At 34.7% G+C, this 21,401-nt stretch overlaps 1 protein-coding gene across 4 annotated transcripts in view; it reads left to right on the top strand.

The window, feature by feature from the left end:
- RPRD1A (regulation of nuclear pre-mRNA domain containing 1A) overlaps positions 1-21,401 on the top strand; it is a 69,741-nt gene that overhangs the window by 34,228 nt on the left and 14,112 nt on the right. The window contains exons 3-8 of one of the 4 annotated variants that reach the window (XM_058277146.2): positions 2,245-2,351; positions 2,430-2,527; positions 6,623-6,749; positions 6,845-7,020; positions 7,130-7,151; positions 8,268-9,492. In XM_058277146.2, the coding sequence (XP_058133129.1) occupies positions 2,245-2,351; positions 2,430-2,527; positions 6,623-6,749; positions 6,845-7,020; positions 7,130-7,138 (517 nt within the window). In that variant the 3' untranslated portion in view covers positions 7,139-7,151; positions 8,268-9,492. Of the gene's footprint in view, positions 1-2,244; positions 2,352-2,429; positions 2,528-6,622; positions 6,750-6,844; positions 7,021-7,129; positions 7,458-8,267; positions 9,493-21,401 lie in introns of those variants that run through there. The other 3 variants (XM_012527563.3, XM_058277145.2, XM_004464508.4) reach the window with 3 other exon arrangements.

Raw genomic sequence — 21,401 nt, 5'->3', positions numbered from 1 at the left:
TTAAAATAATTTTAAATTTGTTGAAAATTTTTGCTACAGAAAATTCTGAATATGGAAGCCTATACTTTGGCTTTTGTCCTTTTTACATGCAAATATGTGGTAGATTACTGGGTAAACATTAAATTGGGGTAGATATTAAATACATCTAAATTATCAACTTCAGTAGTGAATGATGATGATCCATGTTCAGTGATACAGTCTACTCACCACAAATCTTGAAGTTTTAGTCACAGTAGATACTTTTTTAAAAAGTCACAGAGTGAAAAACTGGTGTGTATCGCTTTCTTAAGTATTATTTACTCTTCAATTTAGATATTGTCTTCTACAACCTTTTCAAATTTTGTATTTATTTTGGTATTTATCTTAGTCCTAAGATCCTCTTTTGTTATTCTTCACTTGCCTTCGGGGTGATGTGATTTTTTACACTGCATGTCTTTAGTTATTACATATATCCTACTGACTCAAATCTTACACTCCAGTTCAGATGCCTTTTCTGTTTCCAGACATGTATATCTAATACCTATTGCCATTTCTTATTAGTACTCTCCCAGACATCTCAAACTCACTTTGTCTGATTCTGAACTAATTATGTCCTTGCTCTCTGTCAAAAAACTCTTTCTCCTTCATTCCTCATATTCCATGTAGAACATGTTCTCTAGGTTCCTCGGATTTCCTTCCATTTCAGTTACCATAACATCTTGTCTGTGTAATTGCACTCTTCTCCAGCTGAGCTTTCTGCCTCTGTATGTGTAATCCATTTTAAAACTTGTAGTCTGAATTGCAGAGCTGATCATAATACTCCTTTGCTTTTGGTGATTCTCATTTGTCCTAATCAAGTCTAAATTCCCGAGCTAGATATGTTCCTTCATGACTCTGCCTTCCTCCAGATTTTTCCTTCACATTTCTTACAGTCTGTAGTCTGCACAGTATGCTAACCGAACCTCTTCTAATTCTCCCTGCTTTCGGGCTTTTTTAATGTTACCTATTTCTAGAATTCAATAAAATATTTACAGGGTGCCTAGTAAGGGCTAGGCCCTGAGGATACAATAGTGAACAAAACAAAGTTTTCTGTTCTTGTGGAGCTTGAATTGCAGTGGTGACACAGGTAATAACTAGAATAGATAAGCAAATATTATATCATGATAAATGCTATGAAGAAGCATAAAGCAGGGAAGGAACTAGAGGATATAATGTGCTCAATTATTTTGTGTGGTAAAGAATGATACTTTGGGGAGGTGGTATTTGAATGGAGACTAGGAAAAAAGGATGATATGAACTGCTTGACTCTAGGGGGAAGCATTCTAGGGGAGAGGAATGGCTTGCAAAAGGAATGAGACATCTATGTGCTAGGCATGTTTGAGGATCAGCAAGGAGATCAGTACAGGAGAAGGTATTGGTGAGTGCAGACTGAGAGGTAGCCAGGAAACGGTATATTGGCCATACGGCCCAGGGTAAGGATTTGGTTTTTGTTCTTGGTATGATAGGTGGTTGTTGGAGGATTGAGAGCAGCACGATCTGATTTACATTAGTAGGTTACTTTGTAAAGAGCAGAGTGAAAGAAGCCTGAGACCAGTGAGAAGACTGTTGAAATAATCCAGGCAATAGATAATAGTGGCTTAGTATTACAGCAGTAGTTATAAAGGAGGCAGGAAGTAGTTGGGAGTAGTCGCCTATTCCCTGCTTCCCTGTAAATCCAGTCTTCAGGTCTCAGATTAAATATAACATTCTCCAATAACCTTCTATACCCTCTTAAACTGGATCAGCTCTCTGTTAACACCTTGTTCTCTTTTGTAGCATTTATAAACAATTCCTGCCATAAAACTCCCATTTGTCAGTTGTATTCACTTTGGTACCCCAGTGTTAAGGATATAGTGCCTTGGTCAATAAACATTTTTGAATGAAATAAAAAAATCATTTCTTAGAAAGCCTCCCTTACTTAGCCTATGTTACGCCCCAGTTAGACTAAAAGTCTTCTTTGGAATCCCTAGAGCTGGGGATTTACAGTTTTAAAGTTTATTGCAAATTTTTGTTTAATAATATGTCTATAAGCTTTTTAAGGAAAGCAGAAGATATGTCTGTCTTGGTTACTTCACTTCTAAATTTCTGGCCACATAGTGGTGCTTGGGAAACTTTTTGGAGGGTTTTTTTTTCAGGGAACGAATTTTTAATTGTATTTAAAATTACTATTACCTTTTCAATAGCACTATGCTTTTTTCCCTGCTAATAGTTGTGTTTTTTCTTTAGTGAAACTGATGAAAGTTGTAAGAAGCACCTTGGAAGAGTATTATCTATTTGGGAAGAAAGGTCTGTTTATGAAAATGATGTATTAGAACAACTTAAACAAGCTCTGTGTAAGTATGTAATCGTTTATCATGATCATGTCAATAAAATGTATTCTTTTATTAAAACTTAAATGTTTTTTGATTTAGATGGTGATAAAAAACCTAGGAAGCGAACTTATGAACAGATAAAGGTGGATGAAAATGAAAACTGTTCCTCCCTGGGATCACCAAGTGAACCACCTCAGGTAGAAGACTTTCTTTGTTAAGAGATACATTGCTTTTACTTTGTATGGCCGTTAACCTTTATTAATTTTGATGTTTTACTTCTGTTAATTGATTTTAATTTTAATTTTAGGTGCATGACAAGCTATATGTGTAGCACATATCTCTTTATTTTCTGGTTATTTGCTTATGTTTAATGCAATATGTTGTGTATACTAGGCAATAATTTTACATAGAGGATTACTAATTGCTGAGTGTGATTAGGTCTAGCAAGAACTCTGCTTAAATAGTTTACTTTTAAATAAATAGAACATTATATAATATTTTATTCAAGTCTTAGAGATAAATACTGTCATTTTAAGTCTTCTTTGCTTTAAACATGTAAATATAATTTAGTGTTTTTGTAACTGTCCTGTAAGTTTGAAAATATTTCAAACTAAAAACTTAAAACCATATTATTATTATTTTGATAGTATTTGGAATGTATGACTGTATTCATACAGTTGTGTAAAACTATATAGAGCTGTACAGTTCTATGGAATAATATGGAGGGCTTAAGAATATTTATTTTAATACCCCACATTTCCCAGGTTGGTACAAAATAACATTCAGTAACCATCAGATGAATTTCAGAGGGATATTCTAAACTTTTAATTAAGTGGGCATTGAATCTTTAAGACTCCTCCTTTTCTGTCAGAAACATATAGGAGATAAAATTTAAAAGGAGAAAATGAAGCCATAGCAGTACTCTAGAACAGGGTAAATAATGTTCCCTAAGATAAAAGTGGTGCAAAAAACACAACTCAGTATGCTGGGCCAAAGCCTGTTTCCTTCTGAGTTATGATCCAAAAGTAAACATGGGTTGCCAGAAATCAGTAGGGTGACAATTACTCAGAGCACTCCACAGGATGTGGAGGACTGGACCTAAACTCAGTGCATGAAACTGAAGACTGGTTGGGGCTTTCCCCCATGAAAGGAGCTTGAAAGAAAGATGCAGCCAATCACTGCCTAAAACTGTGACTTCATATCAGTCCAAATACTGAAACAGGAGGAATTAGACCAAGGTTCTCAGCCAGAAAATTGAGCCAATCTACCTCTTTACTCAATGACTGGAATGCTGAAGTTGACATGGTCACCATTGATAAGAGCTTGAATCATCACTGTGAATGGGTTATCAATTGGTAGAGCTGGGGGGCCAAGTGGGAGGCCAGTATGAAATTGATATGCTGAGAGTGGTTAGCAGCAGTGAGGTGAATGAGGGAGTTTTGTGGGGAAGTAAGAGAGAGCTCAGAAAATGCAAAACACCTAAGAAAAAGTAGCTGTTGAAAAAGGCAATAAAACTAATTGGGATATTAATTAAATTCAGACAAAATGAAAGTAAAAAACACTGAAAATGACTTTAAAGTTGTATGTAGGGAAGCAAACTTGGTCCAGTGGTTAGGGCGTCCGTTTACCATATGGGAGGTCCGCGGTTCAAACTCCGGGTCTCCTTGACCCATGTAGAGCTGGCCCACATGCAGTGTTGATGCGCGCAAGGAGTGCCCTGCCACGCAGGGGTGTCCCCGAGTAGGGGAGCCCCACACGCAAGGAGTGCACCCCATAAGGAGAGCCGCCAAGTGTGAAAGAAAGTTCCCTGCCCAGGAATGGCGCCACACACGGGGAGAGCTGACACAGCAAGATGACGCAACAAAAAGAAACACAGATTCCTGTGCCACTGACAACAACAGAAGCGGACAAAGAAGAACACCCAGCAAATAGACACAGAGAACAGACAACTGGGATGGGGAGGGAGGCAGGGAGGAATAAAATAAATAAATAAATATATATATTTTTAAAAGAATAAAAAGTTGTATGGATTCATATCCTCAAGTAAGATAAAAGAAACTTAAGGCAAAAAGGAAACAAGATCATTTAAATATATTTTAAAAAATAGAATTTCTGGACATCGAAAATATAGTCATGGAAATAAAAAACTAATTTGCAAGACAAACTCTAGACTAGATACTTAGGATCAAAGGAATAATGGATTAGAACAGGTGCTAGCCACCTACAGCCTGCCGGCCAAATCAGGCCCACTTCCTGTTTTTATATGGCCCATGAGCTAATGATGGTTTTTTTAAATGGTTGGGGGAAAAAACAAATAATAATCATTATATATATATTTAGTTTTAAACTTTTTAGTTTGAAAAGCTTTCAGACTTACAGGACTTACAAAAACAATGCAAACCCCATACAGAGAACTCCAACAGACCCCTCCCTCCCCTTAGACCCAGATCCACCAGTTTTTAACATTTTGCCACGTTTGCTGTATCATTCTGTCTGTTCACCAATCTTCAACCCATCCATCTGTCTGTCTGCCTAACTATTATTCAGTCCATTAGAGGAAGAATATTTTGTGATACAGGAAATCATGTTCAAATTTCATTGTCCATAAATAAAGTTTAATTGCAACACAGCCATTCTTCTACATATTCTCTATGGCTGCTTTTGTACTACAGAGTTAGAGTTGAGTAGTTGTGATGGAGACCGTATGGCCCACAAAGCCAAAATGTTTACTCCTTGGCTCTTTAAAGGAAAAGTTTGTCAGCTCTTGTATTTCAAGAAAGTAATGTGTGATTTATCCAAAATTCAGTACAGAAAAACTTGAAATAAACTTATATAACATATGAAGGCTAGCTCAAGAGTCTCCAACAGCTTTTGGGAATTCTAGAGAATTCTAGATAAAATAAGGGGAGCGCGTATAACTCAGTGGTTGAATGCCTGCTTCGCATGTACGAGGTCTGGGATTCAATCCCTGGTACCTCCTAAAAAATAAAAAAAAGTGGAGATGGTCAACCAAAGTTAAAAGTTAGTTGTTCTGAACAAATAGTCTTACAAGGGTTGCCTACTACATAAAGAATTGGTAGGATGAGATGGGCAATCTCTACCCCCCTTTTAAGTTGTCAGAACTAGCAGCTTCAGATATAGAGAACAGAAAGTGAGAGAACAGGTGGCATGGAATGTGGATTGTCATCTAGGGAAGGCACGTGCATGTTGTTAAATCTTACCAAGAGACCATAATTTCTTTCTTTAAAAGTTTTATTGTGAAAAAATAAAATATATAGAAAAGTAAATAAGAATATAATGTTTGAAACATTAGCACCTATGATCATTTGTTATGTGGTATATACATCAGCGATAGACTTTTGTAAGGTACTAGCTTTAAGAAAAATTAATAACTGGCTGTAAATGTCAACTTAATATACAAAGAATTAGTAATACTCTGTATGTTTAAGTATGTATGCAATTTCCTAATGTCCCAGAACCTAAGATGTTTTTTTTTTTAAGGGAGATAGATCTTTGTAAAAAGAAAATTTTATTCATTTGTCTTTGGAATGATTTTATAGACATTTATATGAAATCACCAGCAAAGAATTGCCCTTCCCTCTCAATCATAACTGGTTTGAAAAGAAGAGTGCAACTAAAATATTTTAATAAGATCAAATAATTTGTGTACTGGATAAGCATTCCATAATATTAGTCATCAGTTATATGGAACTTTGTAATATTTCAGTGGTCTTATTAACAAACTTTAGTGTAGTTGAAGATCTGATATTTAAATCCAAAACTACATTCATCTTGTGCTTTGGTTACATCATTTAGAAATGCTATATGGGAAGCTCTTCTGTGTTATATTCTCCTCTCTTCTATGTCCAATTTAATATTTTTTTCTAATGTACAGTGATAATATAATGAATATATCATACTTAAAATTTCTATTCAGGTTGAGGTTATAAGCTACATTTCCTTTCTACCTCACTGCATGTATTTGGCATGATAAATCCTTCACTTACCTCATATTATCAGATAATTATTTTTACATTCTTTGTCTCCCCACTGGAGCTTGTGAACTCAAGATTTAGGATCTTCTCTCAGTTATATTTCCAACAACTAGCATAATGTAGCCTCTTTTTTGTACTATATAAAAGAAATGGACCATTTTCCAAAATGGTTTATATTTGAAGCTGTGAACTTGTAAATAGCCCTTAAGGACTAAGGCATATGAGAAAATTCCATGTCTTTTGTATTTCTGCTTAAGCTTCATCTATGTTGGTTCTGAAATTGTGTAATTTATTTAGACCCTAGATCTTGTTAGAGCATTACAAGATCTAGAAAATGCAGCTTCAGGTGATGCGGCAGTTCATCAGAGGATAGCTTCTTTGCCTGTGGAAGTCCAAGAAGTATCCCTACTAGATAAAATAACAGGTAAGAAAAAGTTAATTTTTTGGGAATGGGGTGTGTGAACAGCATATGGTCTTATTTTTGTGAGTAATAATTTTATTATTCTGTGCTTTTCTTAGATAAAGAATCTGGAGAAAGGCTTTCTAAAATGGTAGAGGATGCTTGTATGTTGCTGGCAGATTACAATGGCAGATTGGCAGCAGAAATAGATGATAGGAAGCAACTTACTCGAATGTTAGCAGATTTTCTCCGTTGTCAAAAGGAAGCCCTTGCAGAGAAAGAGCATAAATTGGAAGTGCGTAACCTTTTCCTTCTTTAGTGCTTATTCATTTAATTTAGTTTTTGGTAGGAATTTTTTAATATCTTAATGTATGTACACATTACACATTTTTTTTTGTATGTAGACCTTTTGAGACAGAGGCTCAGGTAAGCTCCTTGCATTAATATGTTTTCTTCTACTGAATTAAATGCCTAACATGCCTAAGTAACCTAGAAATTTGGAATTAGATGGATTGATTGCATTTTTAAGTTATTCATGTGAAATTTTATGCAATAATAATTTATCTTCGTTTAAACCCCTATCTTCATGAACAAAAATGAGAAAATAGCAGTTGGTGTAAAGTCTGGTGTTAACTTACATATATAGTTGGATTTATTAATTTGTATTCCAAGTAAATGGAATCTTTTAGGTATAAAATTAAGAAATAAAAAGACTTTTTTGGGAGCATTGAATTTGTTGTGAATATGCTATTCCCCAGTGTCACTGCCCCATAAACCATTGACTTTGCTGGGGAGGGTAATTTTCAAATAACTTCCTTGTTCCACCACTGCTTCTGGTGTTTAATTAAGGCCACCATGTCCTGGACTCTCACACATCCTTAGGTATACATCATTGCTCCTTTAGCTAAATTGAGTAGTGATTGATATTGTTGATGAGAAGTCTGGGGATGCAGGGGATAAGAAAAGAAATAGTATCATGTTTCTTTTGAGCATAGTAGCAATGGTCAGAGATGCAAGAGTTAGATTTGGTCTTATTTAAAAGAATTTCAGTATCCTAGTTTTCACTGAAATTGTTTTATTGCTATCACTATTTCTTATTCTAATAGTACATAGAATTTCTAAGTTGTCTGGATCCCTTTAGAGACAATTCACTGTAAATTTGTACAGATACCTGTTACTATCTGTGAGAGCAGCTACTTAAGTATCAACAACAAAGTTTCCCCAACCCAAATTCTCATCTCTTAAATTGTTCTTCCTCTCCTCACACATGGACCCTCCGAGGATAGTTGTTAACACTCTACTCTTTGGAGAGTTTGCCCATGCCTATGAAGAAAGAAAAAAGGAAAAGATGATATTTTTTTAAAAAGACAAATTTGATAGCCAACCTGCCAGGTTTTTACCTTGTGATGAAACTTTAATCTTAAACTAATATTGTTACTTATTTTCTTGTTACCAGAATTAAAGGTAAGTAATGTTACATACAGTTTTTGTCTTTAGTCTTTTGGTATGGTTTCTTTAACTTCTATCGAGCTTCTGTTGCAGGTATTGGACATGGGCGTGTCTTCTAGTGATGTCATCAGCCATTAGCATATTCTTCCTGCTAAAAATAAATTTCAAACTCCAAAGCCTGTATTGCCTCATGTTTTTGAAAATTGAAGAGAAGACAAACTATTATTCTACCTTATATTGCTTTCTCACGATATTGTTCATTGATCATTGGTTACTGAAGGAGAATTTATGTTTAAAATATAAGTGTAGGAAATAGAACAGATTTCCCATTCTTTCACCATTGCCTCCCCTCCTGTTTGCATAGTTCATGATAGTGATGGTATAATAACATTTACCATGTATCAGGTACTGTTCTAAGCACTTCTTGTATATTAACTCATTTAATACTAATACCAATCCTATAGAATAGGACGTATTCTTATCCACATTTTATAGCTGAGGAACCTTAGGTATGGGAAGATTAAATAACTTGTCCAAACAACTGGTGAATTCTTTAGCAGTCAAGGAATTTGCCTCTAAAATCAGTGTGTTACATCAAAAAGACATGTTTGCTTTCATTTTTAAATTAAAATAATGAAAGATTACAGCAAAAGCTAAAACTCTCTCTCTCCAACCCTTTCTCTTCCCTCCCTCCTCAGAGGTAATCATTGTCTTGAAATAAACTGTTATAGGAATGCATGGATTTTTTTCATGTTATAAAGAAATAACCTAAATTATGTTGAGTATTTTTTACAAGGAAAGAAATATATTAATCTCTATATAAATTTAGGTATTATTCCACAAAACTCTTTCTAAATTGTCATTTGGAACTAAGTGATTGCTTTGTTAGAAGATGTGAAATTTTTTGATGTAATTTGATATGTTTGTTATATAATTTGATATATTTAGACTTTTTGTAAAGTAGGTGGCGTCACTTTGAAGTTGAGGCAGACAGGTTTATATTTTCCATATTAACTGTGATATCAAATCATTTTTAATTATGCATCTTTGAATGTCAACTATAATTACACAGGTATTGCTGTCATTAGTTTTGTTTTTTTTTGGCTTGAAAATGGGTCATAAATTTAAAGAGTCAGTTTAGGAATTGACTGTTTTATACTTAAAGGGGCCAATATTCCTAGTGAATGAAAGTATGAAGTATTTTGAAAAAACTTTGGGAATTGTTAATCATTATTTTTGGAACTTGAGACTAACTTTAGTTGATTACTGAGAAATGACTTCTAAATTAGGCTATTAATAAATTCAGTTTATATTCACCAAATCCTTTTCATAAATTGCTGTGGGACCCATTTCACCATTCAGAAGTTGAAAGTACTTAAATATAGTGTTCATCTAGCTTATTGTCTTAGAAGGCATACGTAGATAGAGGAATTAAAATTACATTTTGATTTTTATAATTTTGGAGAGTAAGCAAGATAGAGGCCAGAAATGCTTCTGTATTTGATAAGCTAATGTCCTTTCTCTGTTCTTGTACACGATACAGTTGGTGTAAAGAAACATGCTTTCTAAGAATTTTCTTTTCATTTAAAAATATACATTTGAGTGGAGCGGGTATAGCCCAGTGATTGAGTGCCTGCTTCCCATATATGAGGTCCTGGGTTCAATCCCTGGTACCTCTTTAAAAAAAAAAAAAAAGTCATTTGAGACGTGTTATTTAAAAGGTAAACATATTATTTATAAATTCCCTATTTATTTTAGAGTACAGTGATCTATTTCAGATTGCTTTTGTATCCATAGACAATTTAGACAATTGGAATTCACAGTCTGATGGCTCTTTGAAGACTAAATCAAATCATAGTTGCAAGTTGTAGACATTCTAATGAGAAAGTTGGTCAGGACAAATCTCTCTATTTTGCAATGTTATGTCAGTACATTTAGATCTTCCTTGTATTAGTCAGCCAAACGGGTGCTGATGGAAAATACCAGAAGCCTTTTATAAAGGGTGTTTATTTGGGGTAGGAGCTTACAGATACCAGGCCATAAAGCATAGGCTACTTCTGTTACCAAAGTCTATTTCCACGTGTTGGGGCAAGATGTTTGCTGACCTCTGCCAGGGTTCAGGCTTCCTGGTTTCCTCTCTTCCAAAGGCCTGCTTCTCTTTCCTTTGTGTGCTTACTTTCCTGGGCTCCAGTGTAAGATTTCAGCATCAAACTCCCAGCATCAAACTCCCAACATCAAAACTCCAACATTAAAAACCCTCCTACTCTGTCCTTTGCCATGTCTTTTATCTGTGAGTCCCCACCCACCAAGAGGTGGGGACTAAATGCCCTACTGGCACACCTACTCGATTACTTAATCAAGTAAACCTCTGAATCCAATATAATCTAATATGCCCAGAGGAAAAGACCAGTTTACAGAAATAATCCAACATTTCTTTTTGGAATTCATCAATAACATCAAATTGCTACATTCCTCATTTTAAAAAATGATTATATAGTATTCGTAGTATGAATATAGTTTAGTATAATATTAGTCTGTCCTGAGGTGATCAAGTTGCTCACAGTTTTGTGCATTATAGCTGAGTGGCTATAGAGAATATCCTGCTGGTGCAGGTTTGCAAAGTTGTGTGCAAGTATATCTGCAGGATTGAGTCTCGATAAAGTAGAAGAACTTGTACAAAGACATAATGTGTTTAGGTTTTGATAGTGTATTCAAGCACTCCAAAAGGCTCTGCCTTTTTAAATTTCTTGCATTAGGAGGGCATCTTTTCCTACACATCCTTGCCCACACTGAATACTAGTGATGTTTTAAATTTTTCCATGCCTGATTTTTAAAAATTATTTCCTTGTTCACTCAGATAAAAATATTTATTAGCCATTTTATTTCTCTTACAAATTCCCTGCTCATATCCTTTGGCCATTTTTCTATTTGGTTCTTTTATGTAGTAATATGTAGTAAAATCTCTCTTTTTTGCTTTTATAGATTTTGGGATTTCTGGATATACTTACGATGGCCCCAACTCATAACTATAAATATGCTTCTTTTTATAGCTTTGTTCCTTATAAAATAGTTTTATTCATGTGAAATTTTTGTTTATGGTATGATGTAGGAATCTAATTTTTTTCAGAGCAATAGTAAAATGTTCCCCTACCATTTGTTGATAATGATTAATCAGTTAATGACTAAGGCTGTCATTTATTACTATAGTTGTGAGATGCTATTTCTGTCATACTTAGTTCCTGTATATGCATGGGTCTATTCTACTGGCGCATTTGCCTGAACCATTATAAAGTAGATTTTGCATTTATTACTTTCTAGTTTATAATTTTAGCTAATTATGATTGTATATATGAATTTTTATATCCTGTTTTTTTTCAGTATTTTATACTCATCTCATAATACCTAATATTCTAAATGACAACATTTTTGTCAAGTAGAGATTTCCCTGTTTGGGGACATACTGTTTGTTTTTACTGTCTCTCACGCTTTGCTAGATGGTATTTTCCCGGTGTAATTCTCATATTTTAAATGCTTAAGGTAAATTTTGTTTTATCTGAGATTTAATATTTAATGCTTAGAATTTCCTAATACAATGCTTTCTTAATTTAGGAAATATGAATGTGTTTAAATATATAGCACTGAAAATGCAGGTCTTTTGCTAAAGGTGATATCTGAATATGGATTTTTAAAATATGTTTATTGACTTAGTTTACAAATGCTACTCAAGGTGATAGTGGCAAGAATATGGATAACTGATTAAGAAATCTTTTATTTGTGGTTCAGTTATACCTTTACATTTTACTTTGTCTCTATTTGAAATACTTATTTGACTTGAAGAAATCAGCTTGAGAAGAATAATCTATAGATTTTGCACAGACACAAATTTACTAGTTTCTTAAGCTTTATATATATATATATATATTTTACACTGAAATATCATTTAGTCTAAAATTTTTTTTATGGCCGGTTTATCTACTTTTCATGAATTATTATCTTTTAAACAGTTTTATTGACTAAGTAATGTATTTTCATTTTAGGAAATTATATAAACAAAAGACTTAGCCCTATGTGTTGGCTGTATATACTCTTCGCCTTCTTTCCATTTCACATATATTATGTGTATCATACTTTGTCATTATTTTCCTTTTTAGTATATGAATGTATCATAGTATTTAACTATTCTTTTCTTCATGACTGTATATTGCTGTAGGAATCATTTCACCATTCAGAACTTGAGAATTACTATACTAAACTATTATTCACCTAGCATATTATCTTAGCAGGAATTGATGGATAGGGGAATTAAAATGACATTTGATTTTGGTATTTTGGGAGAGGGGACTGTTGGAATGAATTGTTTCCAGTGCTTTTTTATTAATAGTACTGCATTGAACATCTCTTTAGCTAATAAATCTTTGCTCTCACATATTATTTCTTGTGATAAATTTCTAAGATGAAATTGCTGATTCTCATTAAAGACCTGATACTTGTTTCCATTAGATTGTACTAGGTGATTGCCTTCTTTGGTGGTTCTCAAATATTACATATAGGTCTTCTCTCTTGTACCATTCATTTTCTCAAGACAAAATGCTTCAAATAAGCCTGAGAGGTAATACAGGGCATCTGTGATTCAGGTTCTCAAATGCAGATCTTCTGTGGCTCGGTTTCTTAATTCCCGTATTTTGGCTCTTTGGGTAAGGATTTTGAACCAGATTCATGTGCAGGTTTTCAATTGAACCTTGTTATCAACCTTAACCATCACCTTTAACTTCTCAAGGAGCCTGATACTTCCACATCTTGAATTTTTAACACAGTTCCTCAGGATGTATTCCATTGCTTTTTTTTTTTTTTTTTTTTTTTTTTAAGATTTATTTATTTATTTAATTCCCCCCCCCCTCCCCTGGTTGTCTGTTCTTGGTGTCTATTTGCTGCGTCTTGTTTCTTTGTCCGCTTCTGTTGTCATCAGCCGCACGGGAAGTGTGGGCGGCGCCATTCCTGGGCAGGCTGCTCTTTCTTTTCACGCTGGGCGGCTCTCCTCATGGGCGCACTCCTTACGCGTGGGGCCCCCCACGCGGGGACACCCTTGCGTGGCACGGCACTCCTTGCGCGCATCAGCACTGCGCATGGGCCAGCTCCACACGGGTCAAGGAGGCCCGGGGTTTGAACCGCGGACCTCCCATGTGGTAGACGGACGCCCTAACCACTGGGCCAAAGTCCGTTTCCCTCCATTGCTTTTTTGTTTTGTTTTGTTTTGGGTTTTTTTAGGTTTTTTTGAGGACTGGGGATTGAACCCCAGACCTTGTATGCAGGAGGTCACTGCTCAGCCTGAGCCACATCCACTCCCTCTTTTGCTTTTTGCGTAATCCCCTGTTTGCATTTTTTGTTTTCCAAAACTTTCTTGATCTGTTTTGTTTACTGTGGTCTCCTCATCCTTTTGGGGCTTTGCCTTTATAAATTGCTTTATTATTTTAGTAGCTTTTTGGGAGGGAACAAGATGTTAGTTCACTCTCATATATAAATGGAAAATATCTTGTTAAATAGAATCCTAATTATGTTTTTCATGACTTCTGTCAAACCATCCTTTTCTAAGTTATTGTCATGTATTGCCTAAATTAAAAACTCCTTCCTACTCTCTCTCTTTAATGCCTAACATCACTGCAGCTAGAATGATCTTTTAAGAAGAAATCAGGTCCTTTGCACACCCCTGTTTAAAACTCTTCAGTACTTCCCATTGCATGTTTGGATCTTATTTTATACTCCATTCATGGCCTATGGGATAACTAATCATGAATCTCCACTTGACTGTATTTTCTCCTATCTCTACATCCTTTTTGTTCTTTCAGCAGATAAAGTGTGTTCTCACACTTGTTTTGCTGATTTCAGCAGAAGTCTGTAGTGTACTTGCCTCTTGATCTTTAGCTGATTCTTTTTTTTTCACTCAGATTTCTAGTTCTGTCAACTCTTCAGGGAATCCTTCCCTGTTCCATTCTTTTGCTTTCACCCGGTCTTTCCACTTCACTTCCCTCCTCTACTGTATTACCTTTTGCTTATTTCTTCATAGTAATAATCATTTGAAATTTCAAAACTTCATTATTTATCATCTATATCTGACACTAGAGTACTAGAGGAAGAACCTTATTTTATTTTCATATTTATTGTTCTATCTTCAAAGCATAGTGCAGTACCTGACACCTGGTTTTGATGGAAGTGTGTGCAGTAAATGTTGGTTGTTGTGTGAAGAAATGAATGAAGGGATATTTTAAGTATTAAAGGAGTTCTTTGGTTTAAAAACAAAACTGAAGGTGCTATCTGAGATGCAAAAGAGTGGAAACTTAAGTGGGCCTTTAAAAAGATACATGGAATATAGACTTAATGGAGAATAGAATTCTAAGTGAGTAATCAATATAAGCAAAAACATCAAAGCCATTATGGTTATGAAATGAAACCAGATAATGGTGGGAACCATGGAACAAGTAAGATTTTTGTGTAATTATAGGAAACTGAAATTGAACTGGTGGAATTTAAACTTAATGTAGTAAGGCAGTGCCCCAATTTTATACATAATGCGTTCTTAAAAATAATGTATGAAAATCAATTATACAAAATTTCAGCAACAAAATTACCTACTATGAGGGGCAGTTTTTATTCCCAGAGAATTTTTAAGTTAAAAAATTCCTTGCTATAATTAGTGGTGCTCTTTAAGTCTTTGATATTATTCAGGCTATAAAATGAGCAAGATCATAGATTACATATTAAACATAGATAAAATAAAATTTAAGAATTGTATGTTATTCTCAAGTTAAATAGGAATAACAGTTATTTAAGTTTGGAAATAGACGTGGATTGAGCTGGAGATGATAATGCTCATTTTAGGGGGTTTCTCATCCATTTTCTTTAAATCTGTCAAGCAAAAAAATGTATACCAATTGCCATCTTCTCTTGCTTTTATATGACATGCAAAGGAGCAGTGCACTTCTCTTCGATCCGTGAGTGTCCCTTTACATGTGAATCACTGAAATTTTTTAATGCTGAATCTGTTTAGAATTATAAATGTATTGTCTCATTTCCTTTACAATGGAATAGATAGTCCACTAGCTGAAGTCCAGCGAACATCTGCGTGGACCTAAATATTTGTCACTCTCAGCTTGTCTGGTTTCCATCCTTGTGTGTTATTGCAACTGTCAGCATCCATGTAACTCCAGACTGCTGTATAAAGCAAGTGGAGACTGGAGCACCATGATTGGGGTAGCTTTGGCCTGTTTGCTAGCTACTGTGTGAAAGCCTGAGTTTTTCTATTAAAAGGCTGTTTAAGATTATCAGTGTGTAGTATTAATATGAACTTTGTGTGAAAGTTGGAGGTGCTTTCTAGATAATGCAGAGATACTGAAAATTCCACCGTACAGTTGTTCATGGTGAAAGTGTTATTTAAAGAGTTTCCTTTGACAGCAGAATACAGAACGAGGCAAGGTAACAAACTAAAAGGAAAGAAGAGAGAAAAAAAATTGAAGAAAGGACAGAAGGAAAACTGGGAAGAAAAAAGAAGATAGAGAGGAACAAACAGTACAGCTTTCTTCATCCTTGCCAGAATTTATGTCCCTATCCTGCCGCTGGTGTCATATTTGCCAGATGATCATTCTTCCTCAACTCACCCAGACCTGTCTTAGAATTCAGTATCTGAAGGAAGTAGTGGAGCATCTAGGCAACTAGGCCTAAGTGAGCTAGGTTGAATTCAAGATGTAAACTCAGACCATTTCTGCCAGATAGTCTTTCTATTGCACTTAGACATCATTGCCCCTTTTTGGTAATTTATTGTCAACCATTTTCCTTTATATGATCTCTCGTAATGAAAAAAATTGTACCCACTTCTGTTGGTAAACTCAGCCCTTGTAGCCTCTACTTGCTTATTTTTGGGGGGTTGTCAGAGTTCTTAGGCTTTTTGAATGAAACCTTTTCCCAATATTGCATAAAAAAAGTTTCTGTACACTACATGAATGGAAAATTACCAGTGTCTTTATATATAGTCTGAAATCCTGTTATATATAAATTCCCTTGTAGAAGAGATAATACTTCAAAGTTTTAAATTTTGTCATAAAGTAATAATACTTAGCGTTCACTGTATGCCAAAGCACTGTTCTAAATACTTAATATTTACCTATTGATATTATGACTATATGACGTAGGTATTCTATCCATTTTATGAATGAGCATACTGAGGCACAGAAGTGTTATTTTCAAAGGAAATCTTAAAAATGGAGTAAAATGGCATTGAAGCAGCTCTTGATAACATTTTGATCTATTTCCTTTAGTCTTAAAATAAGTCACAGATTAAAAATATTTTAAGCAGAGTTGCAGGCATATTTGTACAAAACAAAAAAGTAAAAATAGTTGTAGCCATAATGCATTTACAGATTTGCTTCCTGCTTGGCTCTCTAGTTGGGTTAGTCTTCAGTGGGTATGGGGTGTGGAGTAGAATAATGGCCTGGGAATTGAGAGTTATGAATTCTAGAGCCTACTGTTTGAACTTGAACACATTGTGTAATATCCAGGTCTTTTTTATATCATTGCAACATGTATATTCCAAACCTCATGACTTGTAAGGTCTATTCTGACTCTAAAACTTGGTACTTTTGACCTTTTCACCTATTCCTTATCTCTTGGTTTTAGCTGGGAACTTCTGAGTACTTCAGTTTAATTCAACTTATAAATCCAGTGTTGAGTTTAAATTTTTCTTTCCTTGCCTTTTTTGCCTAAATTTTCCCATCCGAAAAATATATGTTTATAGAAAATGTGGAAAATACCAATAAACTGAAGAAAGGAAAACAACTCAGGTTTACACTAGCCTTTGAAGCCAACCATTATAAATATTTGGATGTATTTCATTACATTGTTTTGGTGTTTATCTGAAATAGTTGCATATTTGCAATTTCACCTTTTAAAATATGAAAGTATTCTTTTTTTACTTAACATTTAATAGCTAGCATTTATTGCACTCCCCCCCCCCCTTTTTGTTTCAAACAGGAGAGGAGTTTTTGTTGTTTTTTTTTTAAATTAAAGACTTAATCCATTAGAGGTGAATAAGTCATACTACTTCAATGTATCAGGTCTGCATGACAAATGACAGGGAAACATTTAGTATAAAGAAAATTGAAAGTTTAATAAAAGTCCTCACTGCCTCTCTATGTCCAGTTCTTTCAGTGCGCCATTGTAATTTATTGGTGAAGTGCTATTACCATTAACTGTACCATCTTATTCATTTAATGCCTCCTTATTTTTGAGGTAAGATTCATATGAGAATTAAAATTTAAGTATTGATAATTTTTATATAATTGCACACTATATATTGTAAACCTATGTAGCAGATACAGCAATCAAAATTTTAAGGGAAACCATGTCATCCAGAGAAGCTTAAGCTGATAGAAAGAATCCTCTGAGGCTTAAATTTCCTAAAACAAGAATTCTTGGTGAAGCAGCCCCCACATCTATGCATGTTTAGATCTGGCTATGGAGAAAGTCACTGCTTTAGATCAAAGCCTGTTCCATTTATGGAGCTTAAAAAGCCAGACATCTTAAAAACCAGGATGATTTACATACAGTGAAACACACAGATAGAAAGTGCAGCTTATATTAACGTAAATTTGATGGCAAATTTTGATTACATACTAGATACTTTGATGCTGTAAATACCTTTTATTGTAATTCTAATTTTGAAAGATTTTTTTGTCACTTGGTAATATAACTTGTTCTCGCCAATCAAATAAAAGTATATATATAATTCATGTATTTATATATTCTGAACTATCATAAAGATAGTTTTGAGTTACAGACAGCTTTGAAAAATGCACACATGCACACAATTTGGCTTATAACTTCAGTTGATTTAGGGCTGCCTTCTGAAACTCATCCATGGCTCTGGGTTCAGATGTGTCATCTAGTGGTTAAAGTTCTTGACTGGCCAGTCCATTGGTCTGTAACCAGTGCAAACTTAGCAGGGATCAGTGTGAAACCCTTCAGTGCTTTCCTCATCACCTTTCTCTGCTTAAAAACTCCACTATAAATTTCTACATTTGGATTCCCACAAGTTAGGTGCATCATTATGGGCAGGACCTGGCTGGCAGCACTTCATGGGAGAAAATACTCATCACACATAGCTGGTAACTCTAGTGATGTAACTGGTATGAAGTGGTAAGCTACACAAACAGTGCTCAGAATGTGGAAAATACTTAAATTAGTTCCTGGTTTAACCACATATAAAGTGTGTTTTTTAAAAATATATTTTTATTTTTAAAAGATACATAAATCACACAAAAACAGATGTAATTTTGTATTCACTTCTGCATCCCACATTTGAAAAAGCAGTTAACTCACACAATGCATAGGTAGGCTGGGGCCAGGAGAGCAAAAGATACAGAAACAAAACCCCTTGGAGAACAGTTGAGCAAATGGGAGATCAGAGTTGGGGAAGGGGCATGATTTATGTCCTAGCTGTCTTCAGATGCTTCAAATTCTGTTATAAAAGAGGCATTGGATTTACTTCAGAGGACCGAATTAGGACTAGTTAATGTGTTAATAGGTGATGAGCAAGACCGTTTTGTCACAATTGCATGATGTGAAATGGCTTTTATATACAGTATTGAGTTGCAGCCTCTGGCATCTACAGCTATAGCAGACCTTAAACACAACTCTACTCCTCACGCTAAAGGCCTATTCATCTCAATTCCTATTACCTGCTATATTATGTTCCGCTTTCAAAAAATTACCAGGCTTGCTAAAGACAAAAATCTAAAGAGACAAAGCCAACATCAGAACTAGACTCAAATTGTGGAATTTAGGGAATTTAAAATAACATTAATATGGTAAGGGATCTAATGAAAAAAGTAGACTGCAAGAAATAGTGTAAATGGGAAATCGAAATGCTAAGGAAGAATCAAAATGCAAAAAACCACTAACAAATGAAAATCCCTTTCATGGCTTGTCAGTGGTTTAGACTCTTCTGAGAAAAGAATTGGTGAGCTTGAAGATAAGTGAATAGAAGCTTCCCAAACCAAAGTACAAAGAAAAAAAAAAAAACGAATGAGAAAAGGTGTCCAAGACCTGGGACGATTTTAACGGTGTAACATATGTAATTGGAAAATGAGGAGAAAAAGGAGAAGAAATAACCTGAAATATTAGTGGGCAAGGATTTTCCAAATTTATTAATACACACCAAGCCACAGATCCAGAAAGCTTAGAGGAAACCGGGCAGGATAAATACCAAAAATGTATACATAGGCATAACATATTCAAACTGCAGAAAAGCAAAGACAGAAAAAGTTGAAGCCATGGGGCAGGGGTGGGGGGACATCTACAGTGGAACGAAGATAAAAGAGCAACTTCTTAGAAATTATTCAAGCAAAAGAGTGGGGTGAAGTAAAGTGTTGAAGAAAAAGCCACCAACCTAGAATTCTATATCCAGTGAGATGATTCTTTAAAAGTGAAGGAGGAGGTAGAGAGAGGTTGGCTGGCAAGAATGGGATAACTGTTGGATCCATCTTTAACCATATGCTGTAAATCAGATATTAGTTATGGGAGATGGTATAAGATCAGCCAAAATGATTTGGAGGAAAGTTGCAAGTCAGATTTCATTTGAAGTTTCACTGGACATAGACTATTGAGGATATGAACAGGCCTGTAGTAAAAGAAATCTTTTTAGCTCCCAAACATGAGCTCAACTTCTGTGTGGTCTGCTTGTTAAAGTCTCTTGGAAAAACATCCACGAGACACTCAACTGGAGAAACACCAGGTTAAACGCATTAGATCCTTTATGACCCTAGATAAATTTAATTCTTTAGTAACAATAATATGTACTAGGGGAGGCTAAAAGGTGGAAATAATTTAAAAGAAGTATAATTAAGTCAACTTCCTCACTTAACTATCAACACAAGGAGTTAATTTGATGGTTATACTTTATTTCCTTCATTCTTTTCCCAACTTAAATTTTGAAGCTGTTTATTAATCAGAAATTGCCCAAGTAATATGTTGCTTGTAGCTCCTGGCTTAATTCTCATGGTTGAAACTGATGATCATTGTCAGGTTCAGCCTTCCTGGAAATTATGGGCACCATTTCCCTTTTCTTCCTGTTTCTTTTCCCTTGTATAGCCTCTGTAATTTTGTCTTTCCATTCGTAAGTCTAAAAATCTAATGAAACTTAGCAGTAATTATAAAAATACATGAGAATTACTTATTCCAAGAACATTTTAAATGTAAGGCTAAATAAATCTGCTTTTAGAATAGACAGTTTGAGAAAATGATAGCCCTGAAATGAACTGAAGGAAGTAGGACGTTGTGTTAGATGACATTCGTTTACACAAAAGTAATTCCCAGTAGATGGGAAAGCTGCTGTACAGCCAAGTTAAAAATGATGGCTATGTTAGAGTGGTTCAAGATGAAAAGAAACGAAGATTTGATATGTTGGATTTTATAATTTAAAGATTTATCAATCCCAGGGATAGACACCTAGCTAATTTTGGGCACTTGTTTTCTGGAAGGTGGGTTGGGCCAAACAACTGATAGCATCTTTACCTGATCTGTACTCTGTCTCTAGTAATAACAGACTTGACTAATCTCCACAGTGACAGGAATTGCTTGACATGGAGTTTCTTGGCCTAGTTAGGGATACTGTGTAATTTTTATCTGGAGCAATACTCCAATTAACTTTTACCATGTAAACTAGCAAGAGCCGTAATCCAAGGCCAAGAAAAATGAAGAAAAAAGAATGGTGGAATCTGAAAAATAACCCAAACTTCGTAATAGTTATCATGAAAGCTTGTTATAATTGTTAGTTTCTTGAGAGGCAAAAGACATAATGAAATGCAGTGTCAAAAAATAAAACCATTCTATGGCTTTATTTAGTTGTCTACAAGGGAACAACTAAAGGGAACCAGGGTTGTCAAGATTATCAACTTTAGGGCTTCGATTACAGGTTCTGAAGAATATGCCTTGATACCACATTTTTAAAAATAAGGTTTACAGAAAAAAACAAAATATAGACTTCCCATATACCACCCTATTATCAACACCTTGTGTTAGTGAGATACATTTGTTATAATACATAAAATAAAATTTTAATAGTTGTACTATTTACTATAGTCCAGCATGTACAATAGTGTCATTTTTTGTGTTGTACTGTTCTATGGATTTAAAATTATTTTTAATATACAAGCTAAAATTCCCCCCTTTAACCACATTCAC

This window comes from Dasypus novemcinctus, chromosome 16, assembly GCF_030445035.2.
Source record: "Dasypus novemcinctus isolate mDasNov1 chromosome 16, mDasNov1.1.hap2, whole genome shotgun sequence".
Lineage (NCBI taxonomy): Eukaryota > Metazoa > Chordata > Mammalia > Cingulata > Dasypodidae > Dasypus > Dasypus novemcinctus.
Note: the sequence above shows the minus strand (reverse complement) of the source record. Positions and strands in the feature narration are given on the sequence as shown.